At 44.3% G+C, this 27,531-nt stretch overlaps 2 protein-coding genes across 4 annotated transcripts in view; one reads left to right on the forward strand and one right to left on the reverse strand.

The window, feature by feature from the left end:
• The window catches only part of INSYN2A (inhibitory synaptic factor 2A), a 39,943-nt gene extending 20,304 nt beyond the window's left edge, over nt 1-19,639 (reverse strand). Inside the window, exons 1-2 of the mRNA XM_005528841.3 lie at nt 19,549-19,639; nt 6,306-7,464 (exon numbers count right to left, since the gene is read on the reverse strand). Coding sequence (XP_005528898.1) covers nt 6,306-7,459 — 1,154 coding nt within the window. The 5' untranslated portion in view covers nt 7,460-7,464; nt 19,549-19,639. The remainder of the gene's footprint in view (nt 1-6,305; nt 7,465-19,548) is intronic.
• Nucleotides 1-27,531, forward strand: part of DOCK1 (dedicator of cytokinesis 1) — a 261,997-nt gene that overhangs the window by 105,231 nt on the left and 129,235 nt on the right. The window lies entirely within an intron of this gene.

The raw sequence follows: 27,531 nt of genomic DNA on the forward strand, positions 1-27,531 counted from the left end.
AGGGGCTCAGAAGGAGGTGTCAATTAGAAATCAGTTGTTTCATCTCCTGGTGAAGGAACAGCAGTGAGAAATTTAACACTGTAAAGCTCATTTTGGTCCCATTTTTACAGGCTCTGCATTCTGATAGTGCCAGCAGCCAAACTGCAGTTATTAAAGGATTATTCTAATTGTGAAAACATGATAATTCCTTACCTCTTTTTTTTAAAAAACAAAAAAACAAAAAAACAAACCAAGACTGATTTAGCAGGAAAACTCTCCTTGCCAGGTGTATGATTTGGGCAGCTTGGTGACATTGGGAAGCTTCTGATCCATGGTAATTCCTATGGATACATTTAGCAAAAACACTGTTTGATTACACTTGTTTTTAGTCTTTCATTAGTGGACTCCATCAGTGTTTCCAGCTTTGAATTGTGGACATTTGCTTTTATTTGCCTTTGTGTCCCTGCAGCCAATCTCCTGGAAAAGTCCTGAACCTTAATTTCACATTGAAGCTGCTGATCCCAGGCTGGAACAGGGAGCTGTGGTGGGGAATGACATTTCTTCTTGGTTTTAAAGTCCAGTGAATAGCAACCAGATAGAAATCAAATTATTTTTCTCGGTATTTCAAATAAGTTTCCATTGAATTGTGCCCATGCAGTATATGCAGATAAAAAGCTGGACTTTATTAGCAAAATAAGTTCTATTTTCTAAGGTTCAGAACATTCCTAGTGGCATTTTTTGGGGGAGAAAGCAGAATATTAATGGCAAGTAACTTTGCTAAAGTGATTATTCCTTTTTTTTCCATATGTTTATTCCACATTCTGGTTGTTGTTAAGTGTTCACTTTTTCCTTTTTTTTTTTTTTTCCTCATTTCCTTGCTGAAAGCCTCCCACCACTCTGTTCCTCACAAAGGATTGATAGAAAGTGGCTCTGACAGCAGGGTTATTTAAGAGCTCTCAATCTTCAATGTTACAGTACCCAGGTACTCTGAATTATTACACATTAATGTTCCAGGATGTCTGTGAACTGTGAGACTTTGCCCTTTTTATCCACTCTGACAATCTGATCTGAAACTTGGATTATCAGCCCCAGAATAAATGTGTCCAGCTCTAATGAAAAAGCCTATCAAAAATATAAATCTCATCCTGGTTTGAAGGCCTGTGAAATGATGTGCTCTGAGATACTCCTGGTACCTGCCTCTGGAGATCCAACTCCAGATGGATTTTAGGGAGATAATTCAGAAAGAAAAAAAAAGGAAAGTGAGGTTAAAAAGGTGAAATTTGAGTTTAAAAAATGGAATTTGAGGTAAAAAAAATGGAATTAGAGGTTAAACCTGGGGTGATGCTGGATATTTTACCTTCAGTGATACTGGATATTTCAGTGATCAGTTTTATATCGTCAGCTTTCATTGCTTGGTTGGTCTGGGATTTTTTTACATAAGAGAATTTTAGATGAGAGGAGTCAAGGGGATCCCACGGGCAGGCAGCAGGTATTGGAATAACCTCCAGGGGGTTTTGGAATATCATGGAATAGTTCCAGTGGTGAGGTGTCAGTGTGTGCCTGCTGTGCTCCAGCTTTGGGGAGCAGGAAAGGGCTGGTTCAGAGCTTGGAAAACCAAATTTCTTAAAGTGAGGGAAGGTAAATGGACTTTTGGTGTCTCAGTAATGCTCCTGCTTTGGGTTGAGTGAGCAGCACTCAACCATCCCTGGCTCAAGGATCACAAGATCCACGGAGCTCTGATTTGTGCAAAAATTACTCCTTTTTCCTAAGATAGATGTATCCAAAGAGATTTCCTGCCTCAGGAAGGTGGATTGTTATAATTTCTGAGGTGTTTGGGTGTATCTGTGTTTGGGAATGATCTGTAAGTGATGCACACCCCAAAATACTGCAGCTCCAGTGACAGAAAAGAGGGAAGAATTTAGGGGGTGGTTTCAGGGATAATGAAATGAAAGTGACCATTTCAGAGGTGATTCCAGACAGAATGAGTGGATGTGAAAAGGTCACAGCAGGAAATGAAGGCACTCATCACAGTCCTCTTCCCAAACTGTTCTTACAGCATCCCAAACCCTGGAGTCTCTCAGAATATGACACAATTTGTGCATCCCAGATGCCATTTGCTGCATTCTTTCTGCTTTTCATGTATTTGTTTCTAGTGAGCTTTCTTTTGTAGTTAAGCTTATCTATTGTTTCCCTCCATTTCCTGGTTTTCTCTCAGAAATGATCCTGTTAAACCTTCCCTTTGCCAGGGCTGCAATTAAAAAAAAAGCAAAACAAACAAAACGAGGGGGGAAATCCCAAACCAAGCCCTGTCCTGTCATTCCTGCAGCTGGCACATCACTCCCAAAGGCTGTGCTTTCAGAGGCTTTGCTCTTGTAAACTCCTTTAAACTTCCTTTTCTCCAGTGAAATAAGGAGCTCCAGTTTGGAAGCTGGGGGGGATGGATTGAGCTGGACAGCAGAGGTTGGTCCTGCCTTGCTCTGTCTCCTTGCTCTGAAGAGCTGGGCTGGCTCCTGAAAGGGAGCAGAGCAAACAACTCGGGCAATAATTGCTTTGGCTCCCTGACTTGGGTTTGCCATCGCTGCTGAGCAGGAGGATCACTCTGGGTGACCTTGAGGACCAGTGCTGGCTGTGCTGCTCGGGCAGGACACGGGTGAGGATGCTCCCTGCTCCCCTCTTCTTGGGTGCAAACCTCCATCCACACACACAATATGGGCTTACTTGCTGCTCAGAAATGAGAATGTGAGGCACAAAAATCCCTTAGTCATTGAAAAACGTGCAATGACATTTAAATTCCATCCATGACAACGTGTTCTCTCAAAGCCTCTTCGAAGGAGTTTGTTGAGAGCTCTTTAAATTCCTGAACCACTGCTGACTAATAGAAGCATATAAATTAGCTCTGAAACAGGTTCATTTAACTCTTTTCTAATGTGTAGCATTTGGCCTGGCAGAGCCAAAATACTGTGACTTGTTTTTGTGTGGCAAATTGAGCACTTTGTTTATTAAAATTGCTGATTTGTTGTATAATGAGGAGGGCCCAGATTACTGTTCCTTCCACGGGAAGGATTTAAAGGGCAGGTCACTGCTGTTCTGCAGCAGCAAAGTAATTCTGATTATGTGCTCATCCTCTGTTCTCTATTTCACAGATCTTCGTTAGCCAGGTTTCAGAATGATTAACTTGCTTTTTGCTTGCAGTCCTGACAGCCTTAGTGATTCTCACACATTTGGCTTCCTAAATTCTCCTCTGAGCACAGACAAATATGTCTGTAAAGTGAGATTGCTGATAATTTATCAGAATAAAACCAGAGAATAAAGCTGGGTTTATGTTGTGAAGCTGCACCCTGCATCATGTAATATTCAATGCTTTTTTTAACTCTGAGCTGGGACTCTTAATTGAAGCTGCAGCTCTGCACTTGCTTCATGCATGACTTAAGGCATCCAGCAATGTTTGCTAGGATGTAATTGGCTTTTTTTGTAGAAGCTTCCACACAGAGAGGTAGAACAGCCATTTTGCCAAAGATTTAGTAAATAACGAGGAACATAACACAGGATTTTAATAATGCCCTTTGATATTGGGAGTGGGATCACAGATTTTGTGCTTTTCCTCCTGCTCCAGTGTCTTTCCCCTTCCCTTCAAGCAGAGTTGAGTGCTGGCTGTTGTTGCTAATTGCAGATGATGGAGCACTGACATTTTCAAAAGCACACACAGATGATGGGCACCCAAAGGATGAGACTGCTGCCTTCAGAGATGCTGCTACAGTTCTGCTGGCATCGACTCATTTAGTGATGAATTGCAGTAATAGCAGTTCAGGACCTACAGCATATTAGTGAAAATGAATCCACTGAGCACCAGTCCCATGGCACTGCAACAGCACTTAAAGAACGCTGATTTCCTTAAAGGCAGAAAAATCTGATTAAGAGATTTTAGTTGGGGCTTTGTTTTTTGCTTTTGGTGGTTTTTTTTTGGTTTTTTTTCCCTTTACCAGCAGTGTGTTATTTGTATTTGTTCCTTGTAGCATGTGCTGTTCTAAGGAGTTTAATGTACATCAGAAAAGTAGATGAGTTCCATAAATACAAAACGTCTCTTACTGTTCTAGCAGATGGAAGATGCTACAATAAACAGTAGAACTGCTTTAAATTCTTCATCTAAACTGACCTAAAACCTGGTTATAACAGGAAAAAAAGCTCAACATGCTGGCACTGAGGGGATACGTAATGGTTTACACAGGGTCTGTGGCAAAGATGTTGTAGGATGAATGCAGCAATTGGCAAGAATTATTCTAATAAAAGGATGGGGCAGCCTATTATTGCAGGAGTTGTGTAATTTGAGGGAGCTAGGGATAAAGACAGGCTTCGTGTTAATGATGTGTTGGTGTTTGCAGGAGAACAGAGTGTTCTCCCAGCTCTGCAGAGAGGGATCACTGCGGAAGGTCCCGAGCACAAAGCTGTGCAGTCTCCTTCCAAAGCATCCAGCAGCCACAAAATCAGAGGGGTCTGGAGTGCAGGGATGCGAAAATCTTCTCCTTCCCTCCCCATCTCGACGCCCTCAGTGGGCAGCAGGGTCTGGGACATGTCTGGATCACGTGCAGTAGCACCTGGAAGTGGCTCCAGGAATAAAGCAGTGCTAATAAATAGGCTCTTCTTGGTCAAGTGGGTCTTGTAAACTCCAACACATGAGTCTGAGATGCTGTAAAGATATTCCAAACTGGGATTTATGCATAATTTCACCATTTTAGGGCTAATACAGCTTTGTAAGGCTGACAGCTGCAGAGGAATTATTTGCAGACAATCCTGGCTGGTTTGGCCAAGATCTGTTTTGTGCCAAGGGCAGGGATACACTCCTAACACTGGCTGCATTAACAGCTCTGCTCTGTCAGGGCAATGAAAAATCTGTATTTGCTGCACCTGTACCATCTTTGGGAAGGATAAAATCTGCATATGTAACTGTATGGAGGAAGCAGAGGATTTATAGCAGGTGACTCTGGGGGTGATGTGGGTGTTTGTGCACTCAGGGTTCTCGACGAGCGAGTGATGAGTTACGATGATGATGAAATAGTTTTCTGTATTTTGTGAGTTGAAAAGCAGCTTGGCACTTCTTCCCAAAGCTCCTGCAGTTTGTTGAAGTTAAGAAAGTCAGGGGAATTCTTTTTCTGAATAATAATTTTTAAAAAAAATTGAATGATAGAGTTGTTTAGGTTGGAAAAGATCTTTAAGATCATAGAAACCTGTGTGGCTTTCAGGTAGGCCAAGAAACGTCCCAGTCTGAATATCCAGGACTTGATAATTGATCAGGATGTAAATAACAATATAACAGCTGTAAAATAACCTCAAAACACAACGGCTGTGTTGACAGCAGGATCCAGCTAAGATGACTTTCTAATGCCAAACATTTTGAGTTTAAGGATTCACATGATTTCCACATTCATAAAGAAATTTAAGATGTACCTTTCTGACTCAAAAGCAGGTGCTGCTTCAAGTAGCATGGGCTGTTGGTTTCTTAATTTTAAAGTCCTGATCTCTTCTGGGCAAATTGTGATTTAATTACAGAAGTATTTCAAACCACACAAACAGCACACATACATTTTGAGCTACGTTCCCTGAATAAAGATGAGGGAACTAAGGTAAGTCAGTCTCCAAAATGTTTGTTAAGGTGATAAAAGATGGGTTGAACTAACCAGGTAAAGACTAAAGGTTGTACTGAGTTATAGTTTCAGTATTTTTAATGCCTTATGGATTGATTTAAATAATGACAGTTAGGGATGAACACAATTTTATTTCTTTCTGATTGGGTTTGTTGTGTTTAGAGCTGTGTGAAAGTTACAAAGAAGACTTTGATATTCAAAGTTTCCATTTCATTTCCTTCTGAAAGAAATACCATGAAAAATTCAGGCGAAAGGAAACCAGACGAGATTCATATGCCGTTAAAGGAATTACATTAGGAGTTGTAATAATATCCCTTAATCTTAAAAAGGTAAGTCTCTTACAGAATTAAGGTTTTGCTGCTGCTTTTCGTGCCGTGTGAGGAATTATGGCTAATGCAAGTTGCTGATGTGAAAACATCCTTGCTAATCCTGTTTGGAGAGCGGCTCGTTCTCCTTAGAAAAGGCACAAGAAGATGTAATATGGGCCCTTCGTTAAATAATTACTTAATTACACCCTGGGACTGGCAGATAGCAATCTGAATGCTGCTGGCAGGTTTATCCTAAAGCAGCAAAAGTCCGTGTGAGGAGCGCCACGTGCGCAGCGGCAGGGGCGCGTTGGCATCAGCAAACTCAAGGTGGAAAAGACATTTCAATCAGCTCATACTCATGAAAAAAGCTTCTACTCACCCTTCCCTGTGAGCTTCTCCCTTCTCTAGCTCCTGTATAACACCCAACAACACTTTGATGGTCTCCTGACTAGAGCTGATCAGGTTCTCCATCATCTGAAGCTGCGCTTTCAAGTCCACAACTTCGGTGTGAGGCACGATTTGTTGGCATTCCTGGCTCACGGCCACGGCCGTCCGGCAGGGCTGGCTCTCCTCCATGGGCGCCACGTTGACCTGCAGGCTCTGGTCACTACATTCGGGCGCCGGGCACTGCGCCCGCGCCGCACAAACTCGGGCATCTCCGGCCGGGGGCTGCACCCCGTTCAGCTGCACCGTCCTCTTTTCGCCCTCCTCGGGGCACGGCCCCCAGTCGCCCAGGCCGGGCAGGTCGGGCTGTGAGGCCGGCAGGTAAACCGTGGCCACTTCAGTCTTGAAGACCCTCCCGTGGAGGGGCTGGGCGGCCTCGTCGCTCCCCAGCCGCGCCGCCACCGCTCTGCCCCGGCCGGGCGGCCGCACCGGCTCCTCCTCGCCGGGCTCGGCCAAGTTGGGCAGAGGAGGAGGCGGCTCTTTGGGAGAAGTGTGCAAATCGCTGCTTTTCCAGGCCTCGGCGCCGTCGTCGTGCGCGGCGCGCTCGGAGATGTGGGAGATGAACTCGGCCGTCTGCAGGCTGCCGGCCTTCCTGCCCCACGCCGCGGCCTCGCCCGAGCCCCGGCCCTCCCTGTCCTTCACCTCGATCAGGAACCCGTTGTTCTCACTCGGTAACGTGTCCACGGTCGAGGCGCTTTTCAGAATATTCCCTTTTTTCCTGTCCAGAGGGAAGGTCTGGTAGCACTTCTTGAGATCAGGGGAAGTCTGGACTCCTGTGCTCTTGGTGACGTTGGGGATGGACCTGCGGGCGGGCACCGTCATGTACTTGCGGTAGGCCGTCTTGTAGGAGATGGCCTTGGCCTCCCTCTTGTCGGGGTCCTGCGTGGAGGAGGTGGAGAGCTGCTTGTCCCTCTGCTCGTTCTGGGCCTCGCAGATATCCTTGAACCTCACCTGGAGGGCTTTGTTCCGTTTCTTGATCTGCCGGTTGGGATCCAGCGCGTATTTCATCTCCAGCGCCAGGGAAGCCGCGGGCTCGACGTCGCTGTCCGAGGCGGTGAGTAAGCATTTGCTGGGCTCCTTACTCACCATGATGCCTGCAGCCAAAAACAGGGTAAACAGCCTCAAGTTACAACAGAAATGTTATTTTCTCCCCCTTTTTGCAATATTTGAGCCACGTTCCTGTGATCCCGCTGAAAACGGCTGCGACTCGCGACCGATGCGCTCGATTCCGTCAGGTCGCAGCCCTTGGTGACTCCCTAGAGATTTGTACCTTAATGGTGCTTTTTATCTCCATCTGTTGTGAATACCTGCTCCTCAGAGAGGAGCTTTCCTGGGGACAGAAGGTTTTCCACAAATGTTTTCCCAGGATAAGAAATGTCATGCCAGGGCTTCCCAGAAGCAATTTCCTTCAGGAATATGTGCTCCCAGGAAGCCAGTCCTCTGAATTTACCTGATAGTTAGGAAAAACTACAGGGAAACTGAAAACCGAGTGTCTTTGTCCAAGTGAGGAGAAGTTGAAAGCTCTGCCCACCCTTAATCCTCCTTTAATGCAAATATTTAGTAGCAAGAAGTGTCAAACTGGCATTATTTTTAGCGTGTGCTTGCTTACCAAACACGATTTTGCTGTGTAATGTATTCAGCGTTCTTTGCAAGGAATTAATTGGTCGTTAGAGGTGTCATTATTTGGATTTTTATAAAAAATTTCCACACGGCTAAAACTAAATGCAGATTAATTATTACTAGCAACTGGTTGGTAGTGCTGGATGCATAAAATTTATGAATTAGTGAAGTTTTGGAGGAAGTCAGCAGTGCATCAATTAAGGTTTTGCTTCAAATGCAAAACAACTCATCCTTTCCTAGAAGCAGTAATGTGCCTTTACGACACAGCTGCTTATCCCAAAAGATCCTAAAGCACTAAAAACCCTCCAAACCTGTGATGATTCACAGAAATTAACTTAATCTGCCATTGAAATACAAGCTCCTCCTCAAGGAGGAGAAGATGCCAACTGCTTAACAAAGCATCTACCCCCAAAAAACCCCAAACCCCAGTGGTTGTACAGATCATAGGGGATGTGGAGTAGCTGCATAATTAAGATTTCATTTTTATACCTCGTTTGAAGTTGTAATTTTTACTTTCCCTTTGCGCAAATTTCTCCCTGAGACCTGCTGAATTACCAAATTCCCACTTAATCCAAACATTCTGCATATATCTCCTGTTGAAACCTTCAGAGGGACTTGGAAGAACAATGTAAAACAAGTAAAGAGACTTCCAGGTGTACTTGAAATATATTTTTAATTAAAATTCCTTTGTCTATTTAATAAAATATGTGAAACTCATGAAGAGTTAAGTGCCATAATAGCGTCTGTTTTAGAAAGCCAACTCAGGGGCACAAGGGAATGAATCCTTTACTAGTCTATATTTAAAGTAAGAAAGCTTTATGAAGAAATCATTTTCAGAGGAAAACTGAATGTTTATGAGGTTTTAAAGTAACACTTCCCTAAAGATACACACAGATGTGCATGGCACAGAGCCCAAGGTCAAAAATCTCACAAAAACATGTCATCACTTAATTTTTTTTTCATGTTTTAATTCCCTGGCCCCAGTAATTTGTGAAGAAGGAACTGAAATATTCTGGAATCCCCCTAGTTTGCCTTTTTCTGTCTGACAGGGAGTGGTGAGGGAGCTGCAGTCCTTGGAGAAGGGGAAGAAGTTTTTCTGTGACTCTGATGTTGTGCACAGTCTGTAGAAGAAGCAAAAAGAAGGGAAAATTCAGGACAAAACCATTTAAATAAGGGAATCTGAGATTCCAGATCCCAGTTTTCAACTGGATATTTTATATATACAAGCCTAAGATCTGATACCAAAGTGACAAATCCCTTTTTTGGGGAAAAAGAGAGAATAAAACGGAAATTCTAAAGAGTCTAAAGATAAAAGTAGGGTAGAGGGGTAAGATGAGTTATCCCTGTGCCCTTAACATATGAGGTACAAATAGGACAGATTTTGAGGGGAATAAATCAACTACATTTGAATGTCAGGAATTTTTTGTTCAGTTGAAACCCTAAATATGGAGTTGGTTGTGGGGGAACATCGGTGTCCTGTCCTGGCCTGTTTGGGCTGTATTTTAATTGTGATCATGTTTGTGAGTGAAGAGATGCCTTTATTTGAGGGACACTGTGCAATCAGAGCAGGTAGGGAGTAGAGGCATCCATCATTTTATCTATCTAGGGCTGGAATTTGGGAATGTTTTAGTGAAAAATGTGCTGGCTAAGAAACAAACCTGCTCCTTTGGCTTGCAGCTGGACCACATTAAAATCTATTGTAAAAACTGCTGTCGAACCCCAAAACTCTGCACTTCAGATTTGCTGGAAGCAACTTTTCCATAACAGTCTGGTAAATGAATGATTCGACAAAAAAAAAAAGCCTAAATACAAGAACACAACAGACATTACAGCCATTAGTTCCAAATCTGCCAGTGGGAAGTTTCTGAGCTCCCAAGAAACTGTGGCAAAAATGAAATGTTGCATTCACAAAGATGTGAAATATTCAGTAACTGTGTCTGAAAAAGCCACGTTTTTACCCAAAAAGGCTACAAAAATTGGCTGTTAGCTCTGAAAATCACCCTTTAGAACCATCTCTTAGGATTCCCTGGAGTTGTCAAAGTGAGTTTTTGGGCACTTGGTTATTTGACAGCAGGATCCATTAACATGCAATTTATTTTCAAGTATTGGCTTGATATTTCATCAGTATCTGTGACCTGTCTCAATTTTCAGATTATTTTACCTCCCACTTGAATCCCACCATTTTTGGGGGCTGCAGGATGGATGGTTGGGTTGGTTTGGGATGACTTCCCATGGAATCCATGGGAATTCCATTCCATTCATCACCCAGCTGAAACCAGGAGTCTGGAGATATCCTCCAGAGTAGATACATGGGGAACTTTATTTTGCAGTTAATTTTAAGCATGTCTTTAATAGCCAATAAATTGATTCTTCACCAAGTTGCTTGTCTCCCTTTCCCAACTGCACTGGCCTGATTGATTTAGCTGATACAGAGTATTTTATTCCCACTAGTAGCTGGGAGTAATAATTTTAGAGATATCTGTGATTAAGAATGACAACAACCAAAAGAAGTTGGTATTTTTTTGAAGCCTTGCTCGAATCCCAGTGTCTCTTGAGGGGAATTCTCTGTGCTCAGCTGATAAAAGAACAGTTGAGCAAAGAGTCAATTGTGAGTTAAACACTTCACAGGGAAGAGTTGATAAAATATTTCCTGTTGGCTTTCATTGTTGGTTTGGACAAAGTGTTGCCTCCTATTTTGGTTTATTTAGGCACTGCCACAGCGCGGTCTCTGCAGGATTTTTGGATACTTTAGGAAGCTGAAGTGTCTGAGCTGGAGTTTCTCAATTTATGCCTTGTGCTGTCAGGGGGGTAATAAAGCCTCTGCATTTGAATTTTAGTTGCAGATGCCAATTACATGCAGATAATAGAGTTCAACTTTTTATCTGTACTTACTCCAAACAAAGAGCTGAATTGCTAAACTAAATATTTAAGTAATCACAAGCTTAGTTTTGAGGTTTCTAGCTTTGATTTGTTTATAAACTTGTGGCTGATTACTCTTAAGCAGCATCCCTCTATGTTTGACTATGGAAATAAATTTAATAATAATAATAATAGTAATAATAGTAGTAATAGTAGTAATAATAGTAGTAGTAACAATAGCAATAATAGTAACAATAGTAACAATAGCAACAATAGTAGTAGTAGTAATAATAATAATAATAATAGTAACTAAAAAGTGATGCACAGAGAAGCCTTAAATCAGTATGAAATCTCCAGGGTAATTATGGAAACCACCAGTTAGGTGGCACAAATCTTTGCAGGACCTTCACTGTGTATCCCAAACTCTGCAAAGTCACTGCTCTGGGAAGAGAATTCCAATGTGGAATTTCCAGGCTGGTTGGTTAATGAGGGGAGAAGAGAATTTGGAACTCACCTTGCAATTTCCATTTTATCTCTGTCAGTTTTATGACACAGAAGCAGATTCAGGATGTGTTAATACGCAGAGTGGGCTTAAACTTTCCAGGTTCTAAATGCAGATGAAAGGCACAGATTTCAGTCCTTGGGTTTCCAGAGCAAATAAAGGTTTTGGAGATGCAGCTGGAAACATCTGTGCACGTATTAAGAGCGCACAGGAATTTGTGGATGGATGGATGGGCTTAAAATAATGCAGGGAATTGCAAATAATTGGCTTTTTGCACGGAAAGTGGGAAGTGATCTGCAGCATCTTTGGGCTTCTGGATATTTCCAGGCTGGACATTCTCCTGAGAAATCCCCACTGCCTCAGATATAATTTTTATATGCCTAAATATCATCTTAAGCCACTTACTTTGCAAAAACTATTCGATGTTTATAAGTCATAAGTGTATCCATGGAATATTTATCCAATTGTACTGTTAAAAATAAAGAGCAGAAAGAAACTCAGGTTTACTTCATAGAAACAAATCCAGGTTAGAAACCTAAGATTAATTCTAAATATCCCATACATTTTGACTTCATTAAATGAGTATTTTTATTCTTTTCAAAGGAATCTAGTTGTTAATTAGCTGACAGTGTTGTTATGTTTGAAACTTAAAAAATTATTTAGTATCATCCTAAAAGTAATGTCCAGTAAAGAAGACTGTCATGATAAAAAATTTTTGAAAATACAGATTATCTTAGACAGTTATTAATTATAAAATTTGCAGAAATTTTGCCTGTGTTAGGAATTTTTGGAGGGTTTTAATACAAAAGAACTGAGGAGAAATTCTGACTTCCAAATAAATCTGAGGGTGCAGGTATTCCCAGTTTTTAGGGAATAAAAAGTACGGATGAGAGGATTATTAGAAAAACTGATGGGGTAGCCCAGCCTGTCTTTATTTCATCACAAAGTCGTTCATGTAGAATAACAGACTTAGCAGTGCTGCTAAATGTCAAACCAGTATTTTTTTACCTCTGTTTTGAAACCCTGAGGCGCTGAACTTGAATTTTCTCTCTCTTGAACTTCCTTATTTATTGCTCAATACCAAAATCATCCGTACTGCTGCATTTCCAAGTGCCTTGGAAGTCTTCCTTTGGAATTATCAGGTTTGTGAGGCACTGGATTTGTCTTTTCCCCTCTCCCATCCATTGGCAGGATCTGTATAAAATCATAGCTAATGGCTGAGGTACCCAATAAATGCCTTTAAATGCTCTTGTGAGCTTCAGCTTCAGAACTAAGTAGCAACAAATAAAACGTACGATTTAATAAGCCTGGAGACTTTTAGATAAAAGAGGAATCTACTGGAGGATAAACTACTTAAAATTTTCCTTACAAACCAAGCCAGTTTTCCTGAATGCAGCTGGTAGAGGCAATTCTCTTTAATTTTGACATCTCTACTATGCTTTCGGAACACAAATTTTAATAATACTTAGGTTTTGTTGCTTCCTATATTGTTCCATGCATACAATTAAAAGGAATCCATTCAACGTGATAAAATTCTGGAAAATCAGGGTTATTTTCCCCATAACAGAATTTTGCAAGGAATAGCACCATTAACAGGAGATTTGCACTTGCACTAAAACCAGCGTAGAGTTATGGGGTGAGTTAATAACTATTAACTTCCCAGTGGAACAAATGCAGTGTCACAAGATATTCACTCCCTGTGAATTCAGAGTGTTCTGATCTCAAACATTTGCTGGGATTTAGTGGACTGGAAAAAATAATGTCACCGTTAAAGAGAGCGAGGCTGATTTTTCTCTCTGTGCTCTGCAGTTCCGAGGACGAGAGGAGGGAAGGTTCCTTCAGCATTATTTTGCCATGTAAATCTGGGCAAGGCTTTGTCCCTGCTCCAGGGGGAGGAGGAGGAGGATGGTGCTGAGGATGGGTTGCTAGGAGAATCCCTAATAGTTCTGCTTGCACTCTCCTGGCTAGCCAAAAGCCACAGGACTTGCACTGGAAGGTTTTTCATTTTTATGGGACTTTCTGGTAAATAATTTAAAGGTCAAGCTGTTAAAAGGAAGGGTTTAAGGCAGTTCCTTATTGGCATTACTGCTGAATACTAAGTTTAATTGTTCTTAGTTGACATCAATAGGTTTTGTGGGTGTTTAAGGAAAATGACAGGGAAAAAGCAGTGCTGCTCTTTAGCTTTGACCAACAGAGTTGTAAAACTGTCAGAGCTCTGCACAGAGGGATCTGAGTGCTGAGAATACACAATCATGGAAGGGTTTGGGTTGGAAAAGACCTTAAGATCATCTCATCCCATCCCTGCCATGAGCAGGGACACCTTCCACTGTCCCAGGCTGCTCCAAGCCCTGTCCAGCCTTGGATCTCAGGGATGGCCAGACTGTGAGACCTACAGAAACTGCAGCTGGTTTTGTTCCTTCATCAGAGATGTTCAAGCATTGGGTGAAGGGGAAGAAGCAGATGAGCAGGTCCCAGCTGCAGGCTTCGATCCTGCATCCTTAATTTTTGCTCTGCAGATCAGAGCATTCCCTTGGGAATGCAGGTGATCCCATCTGCTGGAGCTCCCTACAATGGGAGATGACAGTGACATTCCTGGGGTCGGTGCTTGTGAGGCATCAGAGCCTTGTCAGCTCTTCCTGCTTGGATCAGGATTCCAGGCAGACAAGCTTGGGAGGGTGTGAAGTGTTGTTAAACAACTCAGCTGGGTAATTTAGGTCTAAAACCTGACATCATTAGCAGGATGCTAATTGGAGAATAGGATCTGTCTAGATGTGTTTCTGCACTCCACTGCTGGCAGCAGCCAGCACCAAATAAGAGCTGTGTCATTTGTCACCTTCTTGAGGAGCACATTCCTGAAGTTTCTGGTTTCAGGCAGGTTCTGGTTCTGCTGCAATTCTGAATTATCCGTGTACGGGTGGATCTGAGCTTGCTGGTGCTGGGGAAATTGCACAGATCCACGTGACTCCTGCTAGAGCATTGTACAAAAATTCCCATTAGTTACCCAAAAAGAGCTTTAGTAGAGCAAAAAGCTTCAGTTGCTGAGGGGAATTACAGTCCCTAAAGCTGCAAAGCTTCCTCAGAGCTGGATCTAAGATGCTTTTGAAATACTGGGAAGGAAGAGCCAAATTCTTGTGTGAGGGGAAGTTGTCTTAAAACTCCCCAGATCCCAGGTTCTCATCAAACAGGAGGACTCTGATGGAAATTGCTCATTCCAGGGAACACCGTTTTGGTGCCATGTGGGAAGAACTACGTGAGGAACGAAGAGGGAAGCACACACAGTGTTGTGGAGTTCCTGAGTACGTTGCTCCCAGGTTTGGTGGACCTGGGAAAACGTGGAATAGGATTTAGAAATAAACCTGGTGTCCCTGCCCATGGCAGTGAATTGGAATGGGATGATCCTTAATGCCCTTCCAACCCAAACCACCCTGTGATTCTGGATTGCAGCATGGGTTGTTTGTGATAGGGATGATTAGGAAGTTCATTAAAGTAATAATTAAAGACCCTCTCAAGGATATTTTTTGGCTGGGGAAGGCACCACAACTGGCCACCAGACAGATAATTTGCATCACTTTTCTTGTGGCTTTGTGTGTTTTTATTACAAATTGGGAATGCAGGAACGTGCCGCGTTCTTCTCAGCAGCTTCCTCAGCTGAAACACACGGATTCCTCTGGAATTCAGCAACTTGGGCTCAGTCTCCAGAAGGGATCAGTGTTATCACTGTCAGCAGGCAGTTCAAGCATAATTTCTGCTGAATTACTCTCTCCAGCAGTGGGATGTTTTATCTGTCTCTTTGTCAGCTCCGTAGAGATATCGCTGTGTTTTATTTGCCGATGGCCTTGATACACAGAAATGTATTCAACTGATGCACAAGTTAAATTTCTGTACTTGTGGATATCTCCTCATTCATTTCTCTATTTGCAGCTGAGAATAATGAATATAATAACAAAATGGGCACGAACAACCAATTACTAATGGTTGGAAGGAGACCTTGAGATTGTTGTAGATTTTGTGCTTATTCATAAATACACCAAAATTAGGGATTTTACTGAATTCCCTCTTCTTCCTTCTCCCAGGAAATTACTAACCAGACCAAAACTACTTGATGTGTTACGAACTTCTAAAATACAGTCCTGAAATGGGACTGTATTAAATGGGTTTGTCTTGAGCATCAGAGAGCCCCTGTTCCAGCTTTTAAAAAGTCATTTACACCGTGCTTGGGCTTTATAAGCTTTGACCTCACCAAAATTGTTCCAAGCAATGCAATCACAGCCTTGACGTGAGAACTGGGGAAAAAAATGTAAGAGGAGAGAAAGGCAGCTGTCAGACAAGCAGGGAAGGTGGGCAAGAGCACAAAAGAAGTAACTCCTTTTTTTGTGAGCTTGTGACAATTCCTCCTCGCTCAGGCCAGATGGAAGGAGCTTCCTCTGCTTTTGTTTTTAAACTGGTTTAATTTGGTAACTACGTGGGCTTTATTTATAGGCTTGCTCCAGCAATCATGGGCAGGCAAAAATAACAGCAGCAACCTGCTTCTCTTGCCCATGGATGTCACAAACACGAGTTAAAGCTGGGGTTTCTGAGATGATTAACAACTATTTTTGATATGGGCTGAGTCTGAGACCAGGTATTAGCAACTCTGGGGAGTGGGACATGGTAGAGCTCCTGCACTTCCCTGCCAGGACAGAAACGTCTTGTAATGATTTAGAAGTTTGGCTCTGCACCTAAGCATAGCAAGACTTGAAGGCCTTCAGTCTTTTTAATCCATCTCTGTTTAACTCAGACTTGGAAAATGGCCCTTACTCCTCTATACTCTGTATCAAACCCAGTGGATTTAGCTGGAAAAAACTGGAGCAAAATCAGGCCCCGGTGATGTGCCACTAAAGGGGGAGAAAATCAGGCAAAGAGGACACCAAATGTTGCTGTTTGATCACTGAATTGTTATTTTTCCACACAGTTCTCTTTGCCTGAGAGACTTTTGCTGGGATGTCTTAATGGGAGCAGTTTTCAGGCACGGATCACCCTGACACAGAGCAAAAGCATGAACAGGGTGAACTGTTCTCAGGAGTATTAATGGATCATTTTTCTGCCTGAATGTAGTAAAATTGGAGTAAACAGCCTCCAAATGGGGATGTGCCACTACAATAAGAGAATGCTCTGAGCACATTCTCTGTGGTCAATAACAATTTAAAATTGAGTGTCAATACCCAGGGAGTTGTACCTGTGTGTGTTCAGAGGTTATGCAGGATTTTCTAAGCAAGCACCAGTTTTCAGATGGCTGAATGTGGAACTCCCACTGAATTTACCACTCTGAGATGATTTTTTTCCTTAAAATACGCTCATGATTTCATTTTCATAAAGCAAATTTAATATGCAAAGTGATCAGTAAAAATACAAGGGAGTATTGTGCTATAAAATAGATTTGTTGCTTACATGTTTTTTAATATCTTAGACAAATTTTAAACCGTGCCTGTCATAAAGCAGAATATGAGAGCTTTTTATTAATAGCTAGTTCAGATAATCACGTGAATTTTTTATGGCCTCAGGTATTCTAGATTTACTGTCATTTCCTCAAGTGGGCATGAATTATGGGACTACACATCCCTAGTTCTCCCTGTCCTGTGCTCGGACAAGGAATAGCCTTGAGGCATCATAGCTCAAGAGCTCTGTGGAGGTATCCTTACATGTTAGCAGGAATTTTTGGCAAGCTCACAGGTTTCCCTGACCGGTTTCCACATCAGTCACGGCAAAGGACCGTCATGACTAAGTTCACTTTTAAATCCTCCAGAAGCAAACATTAGTGTTGGTATTTCCTTGCCTTGTGTACAACCCCTGGCTGGGTTTGGATTTTTAGATTCCCAGGCAGTGTGCTGGTGGTGACCAGCGGTGTGTGGCCGCTGGAGGTGACGCACACTCCGTGACTCGGCACTTGGGCAGCTCCTGGGCTTCTTCACCACATTTCCCTTCCCTGTCTTCCTCTCCACTCAACTTCCCACTTTATTTTCTGAGTTAATTATACCTAGATCAGAATGTAGAATATGCTGTGTGTTCCCCTGATGCAGAAATGCTCTGTCAGTGCAGTGGTTAACTGGGGAAGAAGGCAGCGAGGATCTTGGAGCTCCTTTGTGAGCTCAGTTAGTGCCAGGGTGCGCTGAACACTGAGTGCTCGCCCTCCTCGTAAGGAACTGAACACTTTCTCTCGTGCTGCTCCTGCCCAGCTCATTTCTCACGTGTCAGTCCCAGGGAAAAGCACTGATTCCATCCAGGATTAGAATTATCTCGAGCATCTCGTTAAAAACATCGTTGATAATGATGGAGTCCTAAAGAACAAACATTTTTCATCAAGGGCATTGTGACATCCTTACAAAAAAGCCCTAAAAAAAAGCTCATTTAGTATCAGCTTTCCCCATCATGTGAAGGGAGGATGCTTTCAAAGCAACACCACCTTAAACTCTGGGGCAGGAATTTTATTTTAGAACTGTTGGAATTGGAACAATCCAGTCTGAGTCTCTGGATTAGCAATCTTCATCATGGATTTCTCCTGGAATCAGGGACCCTATGCCACCACTGTACAGCAGAATATCACCCTCCAGGTGATAAATCAGTAATACCTGAGCCCTGAGATATTTTCATTTAAATATGAATTTTTAATGCCAGGAGTAAAATCCAGCTTTTAACTTAGAACTGTTATTTGTACTCGGAGGGAACAGATCATTGTAGTCCAGCCAGCCAGGCACGAGCAGGCTGGTGGAACACCAAGAGGCATCACACCAAGAGTGAGGAGATCCATTCCTCTCCCTGATTTCCTATTTTTACTATTGGTCCGTTGGCTTGGAATTTGACATTAAATTAATCCCAGTCCATGGCTAGGATATAGTTTGCATATCATGTGACTATTTTTATTTATTTATTTATTTATTTATTTATTTATTTTTAGCTGGGAGCTTTTCCATCTAGAATCCAGATTTTAACCTTGATACATGCAGCATTCCTGGCAGCCCTGTGAATCCGAGCACCATCCAGCACTTAACGCTGAGGGAATAAATCCCCAGTTTATATCAGACATGACCTGTTACTGGTTTGCCTTTCCTTAGCACTTGCCAGCATTCGGCTGGGGGAAAAAGAAACGATTCTCCGAGGCTGGGAAAAAGAGATCTTCCCAGACTTCCCATTTTTAGAGCTTAATGAGTTAAATTCTCCTCCGTGCGGGATTTTAAGCTGCTTAGACCCACAAGGTCAAAGCAAAGCGCTCCATTCCCTATTCCGACTCGCGGCTGAGCGGGGGGCACAGCTCCCTTGGGACGGAGCCCTCGGGAGACGGTGACATAAGCCGGGAATAAATTCCCTGTTTCCAGCAGTGCGAGATGTCCCTGTTTAGCCGGGGCTGGCGGTCCCCCCGCCTCCCCCAGGCAGATCCCATGGAACTGCAGTCCTGCATCCCCTCGCTGCCGTAACTCTCCGTAAACACGGCATTAAGTGCAGGCGCCGAGGTCACGGCAGAGGATTTTTACTAGCGAGGGAGGCGAGATGGAACAGCAGAGCGGGCAGCTCGGGATGCCTCGCAGGATGCAAGGACCGTGACTTTGGGGACGGTTCCCCGCTACCTTTTGTCCCGTTTTCCTACGGCGTTTCCACGGCATCCCCGCTTTCTGCGTGGTCGGTGATGGTGATGGGGGACTCGGGTGTGTTTAAATCGGGAGAACCCTGCACAGTTCACTGAATAGCAGCAGCAGCTTCCGTCCCCGAGGAGGATTTTTGGGTTGGTTAGGCTTTTAATGAAGTGCCGTACTGCAAGTTCAGGGATGAACACATCCCGCGTTCCTCCATCGCCGCTGTACGGACACTTCATTAGGACGGCTGAAGTTAATAAGCAGCGGTAGTTCCTCGCCATCAGCCGCGTGAAAAGCCAAAGCACTTCGTGCATCCTCCAAAAATCCTCCAGCTTCCCCTCTCCCCTCCCAGGCACCGCTGGAAGGGGAGCAGGCAAAGAAACGCTGGTATTTTTCTAGAAGAAAGTCGCGTATCGGGATATTCTCTCCTTATCTGTCACGAAAGTTATTGGATGCAGGAGCCGTTCCCAGGCAGGCAGATACGCTATTGCATAACGCTGGCGCTCAGCGCCAGCCTTTCTCCTCATCCCTACGAAGTTTTCCGCCGGCAGAACCAGCGGACGGGGCTATTTCGGGGGCTCGCAGCGCCTTACCTTGTGCTTCCTCACGCAGAAGCGGCGGTCTGGGCGAGCATCTCCCTCCAGCCGCCGGGGCGAGCTGGGCGTCAGCGCCTGGGCGCCGGGGCGCATCTGCCGCGGAGCCGCCGAGCCGCCGGAGGAGCCGCAGCCGCCGCCGCCGCCGCCGCGCTCCCCCGCTGCCCTCATGGGCTGAGCGGGGGCTCGCTGTCGGGGGGTCCCCTCGGCCGGCCCCCCGCCGAGGGGAACTTGTTGAGCGGGACCGGCGGGCGTCCCCCAGCCGGGCGGGAGCGGGGAGGAGGAGCCGGGGGCCGGGCCGGCGGCGGGGGCGGGCGGGGGAGGTGGGATGGATGGAGCGATGCTCCGCGCACAAGGAGGGGAGAAACGCGGAGCCGGAGCTGGCTGAGGAGCTTTCGTTATTGCTCGGGTTTCTGTGAGCGGGGGTTCATTAATAACGGAGCCGTGCACAGCATCCCCGCGCAGCACAGCTTGCCATCTACGGGAGCGATGGAGCAGCCGCAGAGTGGGTGATGCTGAGCCCTTGGGAATTCAGCGAAGCGCTGGGTTAAAGCTACACGGCTGCCTTTTATTGGGAGAGAAAGTGTTTAAGGTGCTAAAGGAGTAGCTGCTCCCATTTGCTTTTAAACCTTGTATAAGATGGACGCGAGTTCAGAGCGAAGCCGTTCGGCAGAGCAGGTTGATCATCGTGATAATCTGCGTGAAACTTGAATCTCATCTTTCCTCCTTTTCTCTCATTTCAAAGAGGGTTTAGCAATGATGTTTTTAACTTAAAAAAAAAAAAAAAGGTGTAAGTTAAATAGGTCACGTGTATTTAACCTGAGTGACAGAAAATGCCATGAGAGGCGCGAGAACTGGTCCGAGTTGGGAAGCGTTGGGTCTGTGTTTCATTCTGAGATCCCCAGGAGTTTTGCTGTTCAATAAATACTTTCCAGCAGGAAACTCCCCTAGCCCAGGTGCCAGCAGGTGTGGGCCACGGACCTGTCACAGCACTGCATTCACCACTGATGTCCATGTGGGTTATTGATTTTGGGGGTTACTGAAGGGACCCCTGATTTGAAATGGCAGAACAGAGCGGCTGGACCAGCCCAAAATGTTCCACCACGACCCCCACGGCACAGCAGGCAGGGACAGCCGAGCTGGGCACTGGATGAGTCCAGGCATCCACGGACACGATGCAGCAGCAACACTGGCTCGAGTGCTGGGTGATTTTTGGAGTTAATTAGCTGGAGCAGCTCATTGCAGCACGGAATTGTCGGTGCTGCGGCAGTGGCCGGGGCACCACGCTGCTGCCAGCTTGGGCATGGGGATGTGCTGGGCTGGAGATCCGTGTGGATCTGGTTGTAGTGGGCAGGAGATCAGTGTGGATCTGGCTGTGCTGGGCAGGAGATCAGTGTGGATCTGGCTGTGCCAGGCAGGAGATCAGTGTGGATCTGGCTGTGCTGGGCAGGGCAGGAGATCCGTGTGGATCTGGCTGTGCTGGGCAGGAGATCCGTGTGGATCTGGCTGTGCCAGGCAGGAGATCCGTGTGGATCTGGCTGTGCCAGGCAGGAGATCAGTGTGGATCTGGCTGTGCTGGGCAGGGCAGGAGATCAGTGTGGATCTGGCTGTGCCAGGCAGGAGATCAGTGTGGATCTGGCTGAGCTGGGCTGGGCAGGAGATCAATGTGGATCTGGCTGGGCTGGGCTGGGCAGGAGATCAGTGTGGATCTGGCTGAGCTGGGCTGGGCAGGAGATCAGTGTGGATCTGGCTGTGCTGGGCAGGAGATCAGTGTGGATCTGGCTGTGCCAGGCAGGAGATCAGTGTGGATCTGGCTGGGCTGGGCTGGGCAGGAGATCAGTGTGGATCTGGCTGGGCTGGGCAGGAGATCAGTGTGGAGCTGGCTGGCACACACAGCTCACAGCCAGCCTGGCCAGTCGGATTGCGCTGTGGCTGAGCAGGGCTGGATCAGAGCAGTGTTCAACAAAGCAGACAGTCAGCAGAGGGCAGCTCCGTTGCTCTTCCTGTCTCTTACCTGTCCAGGTATTCCCATTGCCCTCTTCCCTCTGTTCCTCTTCTCTGCTGCTGATCCCTAAATGAGGGTGCCAGGGGTGTGCCCCCACATCACCCACTGCTCACCAGTGTCACAGCTTTGATCCCACTTAGCATCTCTCACGGGATTTTATCAGGGAATTTTTTTTTTTTCTAAGGAACTTAAATATTGACCTGCTTATTGATGCAACAGCAACCACCACGCTGTTGTTTTTTTCTTTCTGTTTTTCTCTCCAGCAGTGCTGACTTGCTGTATTCCAGGTCCTCTGTGCATTTCTCTCTACAAAAATAAATGTGGTTTTGGCTGCAGCCTGGATACAGACATGGGTAAAATTACATGGTAGGGTGACCACGTCTGAAAAAAACGCAGGCTACTTCCTCAGAGCAAACAGATCAGTGGTGGGAGATGCTGTTGCTTTTTCACAAGCTGAAAATGTGACTTTATCCAGCCCATGATTACTGGAAGCAAATACTATAACTCGATATCCTGAGTGACTTGAAAGGAGAATCTCTCTGACAGAAGCAGCAGTTAAACATCATTCTTGTCTTCTCCATAATGATATTTAGAAGCTGTTGTCTCAGGGCTGATTAGTCTTGCACAGCATTATACATATGCCCCACTTACAAACTGTACAGCATCTTCTGGAGCTTTTTAGGGAATTAAAAAGTACTTTCTGATGTGGACCAGATTTGTGTGTAGCTACTGACACCATTGGTGTATACAGGGATCTTTTACATCAGGGTTTGTGAAAAATCAAGTGTTTTGTTATTATTGTGTTTGTGTTACTGTAACAGCACACAGAAGTAAATACACTGGGAAATGGGAAATGCTTCATCATCCCAATTTTTTAGCCTTTAAAAGTGCTGAGCACAACTGTTGCATAATGAAATGTAGCATTGAAGAGATGCTTGAGAGGGGAGAGAGGGGTTGGGCTTCAGCCTGGGCGGGTGCAAAGAGAAAAGAGACAATTAATTGTAGTTGTTTTAGGTTAAAAATCTATTTTTCTCTCATGGAGTGTCCTTACCTTCCTTGGCTTTTTTTCCCTGTGTCTGTCAGGGAGGAGTGAGCGCTGCTTGGGGCTGCAGTGCTTGCTTGGTGTGACATGTGCAGGTGGAAGTCCTGCCTTGGATTTCGGGGGGAGTGAGAAACCCGGGAACTGGAATGGAATTCTCTGTGGGGAAGTACAGTGAGGGCCCTTCTCCCTCACTGCTAATTGCATAATAAATTCAGGGAGTGTATTTAGAAATATTCATCACAGCCTGATGTTACAGACTGCAGGTTTTACTTGATTTTTTTCCTTATATTCAGTTTCTGAGGACATATCTGCATGGTCGTGGGGGGGTCAGCCAGGCATGTCCTCCCCACACTCAAATTTTGGCTCAAGGACTGCCCCAGTGAATGCTTTTCCTGGGGGGGATTTTTTTGCTGAGCAGCTGCTTTGTAGGATTATGCTCCTCTAGAACATGCAGCTCCGACAGTGGAACGCTAAAATGTAATTTTTTGGAACAGTCTGTGAAGATCTCGTGGAGGAAAGCTCGGACGCAGCTCAGGGAAAAGCACATGGCAGCCAGAGCTTGAGTTACCTGCCAGGTGTTTTGGTGACCCCCAGTGTGGGGAAGGAAGAGGATAAACCAGCACCAATGGGATTTTCAGATCTACATTAAGTAAATTATATTAAGAGGCAGAATTTAAGTCCCAACACTACATGCCTGAGCTGGGTTCCCAGGGAAATTAATTCTTTAGGACCAGGCAATTTATGGCAGAATTCCCAGCTGTGTTGGAGATGAAAGAAGGGTGAAGTTCACTTGATTTGAAGTGAAGCTGGGGACAAAGTTGTGCCTTTTCTCTCTGTAATCACTTGGGACCAGTGCTGTCATTCTGTCTTTGCTAAAACCAAGTATTTTCACATTGCTGAGCCCTCATTCCCATTAATTAATTGGTTAATTCCATGCCTTTAGATGATAACTGCCTGGCTTTCTGGGCTAAATTGGTAATTTATTTCTTTATTTCCTCCAACCTGCCATTAGAAGAGAAACAGAGGGATGTTAAATATGCTCCTCTGCTCCATCTGAGGTGAAGGCAAACTTGGCTGGAGTTTCAAACAGATCTTCATGCAGTCAAATCCTCAGAGGTGCTCCTTGCTTTGGGGGAGGATATTTTCTATATTTTCTGCTTGGCTGGGATGCAGAGAAATAAGGTCTCTTGGAGTCAAGTTTGGCAGAAAATTGGGAGATTTGCTGGAGTGTCTTTCTCCATAATAAGTCTTTTCCATGAGCTTGGAAAATTCATTTGAGCCTCTGCTGATGTCTGTCCTTTATCTATAAAGTACTAATTCCACATCTCTTTACATAAAGGAACATTTTGAAGAGAAAGTGGATTTAAAAATATGTGTTTAATACCCCTAATACCTGTGTGCAGCTGAAATGTTAAACAGCTGATGGAGGGAACTGCTCTTTGTGGGTTTTCTGCTCGGAGAAGAAAAATGCTGAGTAACCTCATTAGCTCTGATGGTTATTTCTGTGCTTCGTTGGGATAAGAATGAGCAGGATTTAGTTCTCTCTCTCAGTTTCCCATTGTACAGATCATTGGAAGAAAAATATAACAGCAGGTCTCACCAGCTTAAGCTGAGATTTTGGGTTCCAGTTGGATGCTGTCTCAGCAGGAGCCCAAATTGCTGGAGATATCAAGAAAATCTGAGTTTTCTTGGGATAGGAGTGGGAGTTGTGTCATATTTTCGTTGTGTTTATGGTTCAGAAAAGTTCCTTTTCAGCACACAGATGTTTTTGGGAAGGGAACTGAACTGGTGATTGGAAAGCCTTGGTTGTTCCTCCAAGGATGGGGATTGTGAGCTGCTCTCGTGGCGTGGAATCGCTTCCCTGATCAAGGTGTTCTCAGCGGATGCCAAATTCTGGTTCCATTTTCATGCAGCCTGTACAGTTGGGAAATAAATGAAAGCTTTGGGAGAGCGTGATGTATGAGCCCCTAAATGGCTGCATTTTGTTCAGATTTGAAAGGCAGTTCAGGCTGTCGTCATTACTGATGACTTGTGCTTTTAGAGCCCTTCTTTTTGCATTTCACAAATCCTTTGTGCCCATCTGAATAATAAATCACCCTGTTTGATTTGCTCACTGAGAGCAAATGGGAAATTACATCCTTGTTAAGATGTCTTGAGGAGCTGGAAGTGTGGGGGAATGTTTTTAAAGGAACATTCTGCCAACTTTGCTAATATTTTGCTTTGTCTCGTTTATTTGATGTCCTTCCCAAATTCCAGGGTTTTCTGGACTGCTTTATGGCAAAGGGAAAAAATCCTGCCCTGCTTAAAAATAAAAAATAACAAGTCTGGTCGTACTTTTGATTGCCTTTAGACAAATGGTTTCAGATTTAAGCACCTAATGAAATGTGGGATGAGCATGAATGCCATTTTCAAACTCCAGTTATGGGCAGAAAAAAGGCAAATCCAACAAATAATGGCCATACTTGCATCTGATTCCTATTGGCTCTTTGGTGCAATAATACATTATTTATACAACATTGATTTCATTAGATGGAGGATTTAATGCAACTTTTCTGTCAAACTGGAGAATATTCGATGTTATAAAGTAATGTAAACTCCCAAAGCCTCAGGAAGGTTTTCTCATTTGAAATATTGAACTATTTAAAATTTGAACATAGCATAAAAACACAGACTTTTATGTGCTTTTGCATGTTGCCTTCAAGTTAGAAGCCCAGAGAGCAGCCTGGTCCTAATGCCTAGTGCTTAACAGAAAAAAAGCCAAGCTCAAATTAAATGTGTTAAACAAGTGAAAAATGAAAATCCTACAAAATTATGGAAGAGAGAAATACTGAACAGTGCAAATAGAATTTAACTCACCATTTCTATCAGTGCTCTGAGCCTAAACCAAGATTAAGTATTTTGGCCATAATGTTCAGGAATGAACTCTTCAGTGTAGTTTCTAAAATCCCCAAGCAGGTGCCAAAATAAAATTGCACTTAATAACTTTGATACATGACAGAGAAATATGATGGCAGTGAATAAAAAAGGATGTAAAGAGGCAGTTTGCAGCATCATGGGCACCTAAAATTGAGCCATATGCTCACAATTAAGAGCTTCTCCTCCCTTACTTATTTTTTTCTAAATAAAATGACCTAGAAACTTGCCTTGTGCAAATAAGAATATGCTGAATTCCTGACTGAGTGCAAAGACCTAATTCTTTTATGTATTAAAATGTCTGTGACTGAGTTTTACCTTAAGAAAGGAGCAGAAATTATTTTGCAAAGTCTGGAAATCCTAAAAGCCCAAGATATTTCAAAAAGTTGTTCTGAAAAATATGGGAAGCCTGATAATGACATTAAATGAGTTTACAATTGCCAGCAGAGGCCACGTGAAGTCCTTCTTAATCCTTGGTCTGTGGCTCTTCAAAACACAGTGCAGGAAAAATGTCTCTGTCCTGTATGGTTTGGGGACACTGAATTAAAAACCATTCAAAGCAGCACCACATTTTGATTTCCTTCAATTTTTAAAGAAATTCAGGACTTTAAATATTAATACTTAGCAGTGGTTGAGTAGCATAATTAGCAGCTGCTTTATATCCAAGGGATGTTCATCAGTATTATGGAAAAGGCCAATAACTGGAGGGATGAAATCTCTGAAAACCCAGAAATAAAGTTATAATTTGATAATAATGTGGCACTTCCTCAATTTACTTCTGGGAATTCAAAGTGATGCCAAAATAAACCCCAATAATTTGGGTGCAGCCGCATCCTTCCCTTGTCAGCATGCCCAAGCGTGGACGGGGAGGTTTGTTGGATGGGAGGTGGAATGGAGCTCCTTGTCTCCAGACTTTCCTTCTTCTGCCTTCATGCATTTCCATGTGGAGAATGTTTTTGCTGCCTGTCCCCTCTGTAGGCACAGCTCCCATCGCTCCCTGGGTGGGAAAAAGGAATGCCAAGATGAAAAGTCCCATCTCATAATTGTTTGAAATTCATCTCCTGTTGGTTTCAGCTGCTGCCTCCTGGTTCTTAAGCAGTGAAATTTGTGAGCAACAGCTGTGCTCTCCTTTTATCCCCACTGCTGTGGATTTGGAAACCTCAGGAAAATGTAAATCCATCCTCACTGTGCCTTCTTGGGAGAATCTGGGACTTTGTGTCCCCTTCTCGGGAGGGAATTTCTCCATCCCTTGTCACAGAGAGGTTTAGGTTGGAGGGACATTAAGGCTGGGACACCTTCCATTATCCCAGGCCTGGCCTTGGGCACTGCCAGGGATCCAGGGGCAGCCCCAGCTGCTCTGGGCACCTGTGCCAGGGCCTGCCCACCCTGCCAGGGAACAATTCCTGCCCAATGCCCTGTTTAACTCTGCCCTCTGGCAGTGGGAAGATAAAAGTCTCTCTCCATCTCTCTTCCAAGAGAGATTTAGATACTGAATGCCACAAGAAGTTCTCCTTGGAGCCTTCTCCAGGCTGTCACTTTGGTGGCCCTTCTCATTCCTCCTGCTATCTCTGATGTTCCCCTCAAGCTGCAGAGACTCAGTTTATTTATGGAATTGTTTTATTTCTATGTGAGCTGATGGAAATCAAAGCTTTTATTGAAGCCTAGTAGGAAACATCACCAGGGCTTTATTTGAGCTCAGCTCGTCCTCAGGACCATGAAATGGAGCGATGAGCTGAGGAGCTTTGTTTGGAAGCGTAATTTTGTTATTTCACAGCAATTACCAAGTGACAGATTAGACCTGCAGCAGTTGATCTGATGAGGGGCTTGATGTCCTGTGGGACAGCTCCTGGGGACTGAAGGTGGTGACAAACGGACAGGTGGTGGCATCATGATAGCTGACACATCATGTCACAGATGTCTTTGGTGGCTGGGACAGGGAACACCAAGTCTTGGGGGAAAGAAAGGACAAACCCCTTGCTCTTGTCACTGTGGAATCCCAGGATGGTTTGGGTTGGAGGGAACC

Source organism: Pseudopodoces humilis, chromosome 9, assembly GCF_049639895.1.
Source record: "Pseudopodoces humilis isolate 2021_Gansu_Grassland_sample_001 chromosome 9, ASM4963989v1, whole genome shotgun sequence".
Lineage (NCBI taxonomy): Eukaryota > Metazoa > Chordata > Aves > Passeriformes > Paridae > Pseudopodoces > Pseudopodoces humilis.